Source organism: Taeniopygia guttata, chromosome 16, assembly GCF_048771995.1.
Source record: "Taeniopygia guttata chromosome 16, bTaeGut7.mat, whole genome shotgun sequence".
Lineage (NCBI taxonomy): Eukaryota > Metazoa > Chordata > Aves > Passeriformes > Estrildidae > Taeniopygia > Taeniopygia guttata.
In genome coordinates this window covers 1,511,261-1,515,448 of record NC_133041.1, presented here as the reverse complement: position 1 = coordinate 1,515,448, position 4,188 = coordinate 1,511,261, and the positions used below count along the sequence as shown (strand labels likewise).

Sequence of the window (4,188 nt, the reverse complement as noted above, 5' to 3'; positions counted from 1 at the left end):
GGGCCTGGTGTAACCAAAGGGACATTGTGACGCTGAGGGGCCCTTGGAACAAGGACATTTTTGCAGATGACACCAAGGTGGATGTGAGTGTTGATCTGCTGGAGGGTAGGAGGGCTCTGCAGAGGGCCCTGGACAGGCTGGATCCAGGGCCCAAATCCAACAAGGTGAGGTTTAACAAGTCCAAGTGCCGGGTCCTGCACTTTGGCCACAACAACCCCTGCAGCACCACAGGCTGGGGACAGAGGGGCTGGACAGCAGCCAGGCAGAAAGGGACCTGCAGGGACTGATGGACAGCAGGCTGGACATGAGCCAGGCAGAAAGGGACCTGCAGGGACTGATGGACAGCAGGCTGGACATGGGCCAGCCGTGTGCCCAGGTGGCCAAGAAGGCCAATGGCTCCTGGCCTGGATCAGGAATGGTGTGGCCAGCAGGAGCAGAGCTGCTGTGCCAGCACGGATCTGCCCCAGCTCTGCACACAGACATTGCTGCTGCAGCTCCAGAGAAGGCAACAAAAGGGCATCTCTACAGAAAACTCTGCTGGGAGATCCTTTAGATCCTGGAAAGCCACCAAGAGCACAGACCCTCATTGACAGAGTCTGGGGCCACAGGGAAGGTGGAGAGAAAAAAGATGAGAAATGGCACAATCAATGACATTTCCTTGTGGACAACATAATGTAAAACAAAGAAAAAGAACCTCCAAATGGAAAAGAACAAGAAGTATCAAAGATGACTTTTATTACAAGTGATTTGCAGAAATTGGCCAGCAGTTTAATGTTCCTGAAAGCATCCAGTCATCAGTGTCCACACTGCAGCCTTGAGCTGCTGGTTCCTCAGGCTGTAGATGAGGGGGTTCAGGGCTGGAGGCAGCACCGAGTACAGAACTGACAGGGCCAGATCCAGGGATGGGGAGGACATGGAGGGAGACTTTAGGTGAGCAAACACTGCAGTGCTGAGGAACAGAGAGACCACGGCCAGGTGAGGGAGGCAGGTGGAAAAGGCTTTGTGCCGTCCCTGCTCAGAGGGGATCCTCAGTATGACCCTGAAGATCTGCACATAGGAGAAAACAATGAACACAAAACAACACAACGATGAACTGACAGTAACCACAAGAACCCAATGTTCCCTGAGGTAAGATTTGGAGCAGGAGAGTTTGAGGATCTGTGGGATTTCACAGAAGAACTGGCCCAGGGCATTGCCATGGCACAGGGGCAGAGAAAATGTATTGGCTGTGAGCATGAGAGCATTGAGAAAGGCACTGGCCCAGGCAGCTGCTGCCATGTGGGCACAAGCTCTGCTGCCCAGGAGGGTCCCGTAGTGCAGGGGTTTGCAGATGGACACGTAGCGGTCGTAGCACATGATGGTCAGGAGGAAATACTCTGCTGACATGAAGATCAGAAGGAAAAAGAGCTGTGCAGCACATCCTGTGTAGGAGATGTCCCTGGTGTCCCAGAGGGAATTGTGCATGGCTGTGGGGACAGTGGTGCAGATGGAGCCCAGGTCGCTGAGGGCCAGGTGGAGCAGGAAGAAGAACATGGGCATGTGCAGGTGGTGGCCGCAGGCTACGGCGCTGATGATGAGGCCGTTGCCCAGGAGGGCAGCCAGGGAGATGCCCAGGAAGAGGCAGAAGTGCAGGAGCTGCAGCTGCCGCGTGTCTGCCAGTGCCAGCAGGAGGAAGTGGCTGGTGGAGCTGCTGTTGGACATTTGCTGTGGCTGCACATGGGCACCTGTTCATGGAGAAAGGACAGTGACAAGTCAGGAGAGGCTGCTTGGAGCCAAACCTGAGCCATTCCCTGTAGACTGTCCTGCTGGGACGCACCTACCCTTGTTCCTGCTCTGGGAAAACCGCTGGCTGCAATCAGAGCACGATCACACTCCCAGCTCACCCTGGGATAAACCAGACCCTGCACAGAGCAGAGGGATCGCTGAATGTCTCAGCCTCTCCAAAGATCTCTGGGCAAGGTCTCAGCACCCCCTTGTTCCAAGGACACTCACGGCTCGTTTGGCCAGCCCAGCAGACTTTCCTCAGCCGTGGCAGGTCTGCAGTTCCCCGTGGGACATTCAGGGAGCTCCCAGAGGCTCTGGCACAGATCTGCACCCAGGAGGGCAGCTCAGAGCTGGGAAGGGCACAGCAAGGAGATCCCAGGCTGTGCCCATGAGGGGATCTCAGGGAGGGGCTCAGCTCATTCCCCTTTCCCATGGACTGCTTTGCCCAGAGCCCCACAGGTCCCAGGGAAGCTTGGACACCCCATTCCCATGGACACCCCTGCCTAGCAGGAATGCCAAGGGCAGTGCCTGACTCAGCTGCTGCAAATTCCAGAGTCACCCTGAGAGCCCCAGGTAGCAGTGACAATATCAGGGGAGTGCAGAAACAAGAGAAGATGTTGTGGTGCTGTGCCTGAGAGGGCAGAGACAGCTGGGCACTCAGGACAGTGCTCCCGTGCCCAGCTGTGCCCGGCACCTCCCACACACCAACAGTGCCCTCCTGCCCCGGCAGTGCTCTGTTCAGCCCCCTCTGCTTCCCTGAGCATTTCCCTGGGCCTGGACATCCCCTCCTGAGAGGTGCCTTGTCCCTGCCAGCGCTCACAGAGCCCATCCCACCCTGTGTGCCCTCGGCCCGGCCCTACAGAAACCTGCCTGTGTGCAGGGCCCTGGCTGGGGCAGGCTCTGTGTGCAGCTGGGCAAGGGCAGCTCAGGAGAGCCCTGCTGGGCCCTGCAGAGGTGATGCTGCTGCTGTCCAGGGCTGAGGAGTGGCTGAAGGCCCTTTGGGAGGCTCCCAGCAGAGAGACTGACCACCCAAAGTCACAGTTCTGGAGTCTCTGTAAATGTTCAAGCATGACTTTGATGATCCTGTGTGTCCCTTTCAACTCAGAATGTTCTGTCATTCTGGGATTAAAATTCCTGTTCTGCTTCTCTCATCCCACTGTTGTCTGTCATAAAAAGAGAAAAAACCCCTTGCAACAGTGTTAGAACAGTAAAGTAAAAACCAGACTGCGGCTTCCGGGGGTCACTTGCGGCTGTCCCCCGTCCCTCCCCGGCCCCCCGGGACCCCTCCGGCTCGCTGTCCCCTCAGGGGACCGGGGTTTGCCGCGGTCCCGCTGCACTGGGCTCACCAGGCAGCGGCTGGGTTTGCACGGTCCGAGCGGCGGTGCGCCTCGGTCACCGCAAGGAGTCGAGATAAAGAGACGAAGAGAGGTCAGTTGTGTGCAGTCCAGAGAGATTGTATTGCCTGAACGGTTGCAGGGACAAAAGACCCTGGTGTTGCAGCATTTTTGAGAGAAAGAGGACATGAGTTATGAGATTTGAGCTACTCCAGTCTAGGCCTCAGATTTGGGCCTGGTGAGGCCTTCAAGCCTCTGACACAGTTAGAAATTCAGAGCTTGTGGCGCAGATAGAAATAGTCTTAAGGTGTGATGGGGACCACTGGGCTGTCTTGGTGTGAATTAGTACAGGTTTCATAGTGTAAGGTGTAGGCCGTTTTAAGGAAAAGGTAAACAATGTTAGCTTGCCAATCAGAGTGTCTTTGTTTTTGTAAACTATGTAGAAGCTTATATAAACTACCATCTTATCTTGAATAAACGGAGAATGTTTGATTAACCACATTTGTTCAGATCTGCGTTTGTCTTGTCCAGCTTTCCGTTTTCCTGAGATTCCCCGGCTTTTCCCTGGGCTACTGCCCAGATACAGTTTTATACAGCAAAAATAAGATATAAGGTCTAAACAATAGAGACAGTGTCCAGCATGGGCTCATCAGAACCACCCCAGGGGTCGGGTCCAATGGGAACTGCTCAGGGGTGGTGAAAAAGGGGTTTACAGAAAAATGCTGAAGCAAAACTTTCCCGAAACAATGGGGCATACATAAATGTATCTTTTCATCAGTTTCCCATTCCCAAGGCCTTTCTAAAACCCTTTCTCCACACTACCGCGCCAGCGCGATAGCAACACCAGACCTTTCTTGGAAGCTTCCAGGTGTCCCAGTGGGAATGGGGCACACTCAGCCCCTGATTTCAACAATTTATTAAGGTTGATTATTTAGGATATTTAAACGGAACATCCAATAGGAGATTCAGTTTCCCCAGTTACACGCCCCTGGCTCAACCCGTTGGAGTAAGTCCAGGGCCTTCTTTGTCCCAGTTTTTGTTATCACTGCTCACATTCACTCACTCTGGCTGCTCTGCACAAGAGATAAGC

At 54.5% G+C, this 4,188-nt stretch overlaps 1 protein-coding gene across 1 annotated transcript; it reads right to left on the bottom strand.

Moving 5' to 3' along the window:
• Nucleotides 1–768: 768 nt before the first annotated feature.
• LOC116807567 (olfactory receptor 14J1-like) lies at nt 769–1,701 on the bottom strand. The gene has a single exon (XM_032745924.3). The coding sequence runs from the start codon at nt 1,699–1,701 to the stop codon at nt 769–771; it is 933 nt and encodes a 310-aa protein (XP_032601815.3).
• Nucleotides 1,702–4,188: the final 2,487 nt, after the last annotated feature.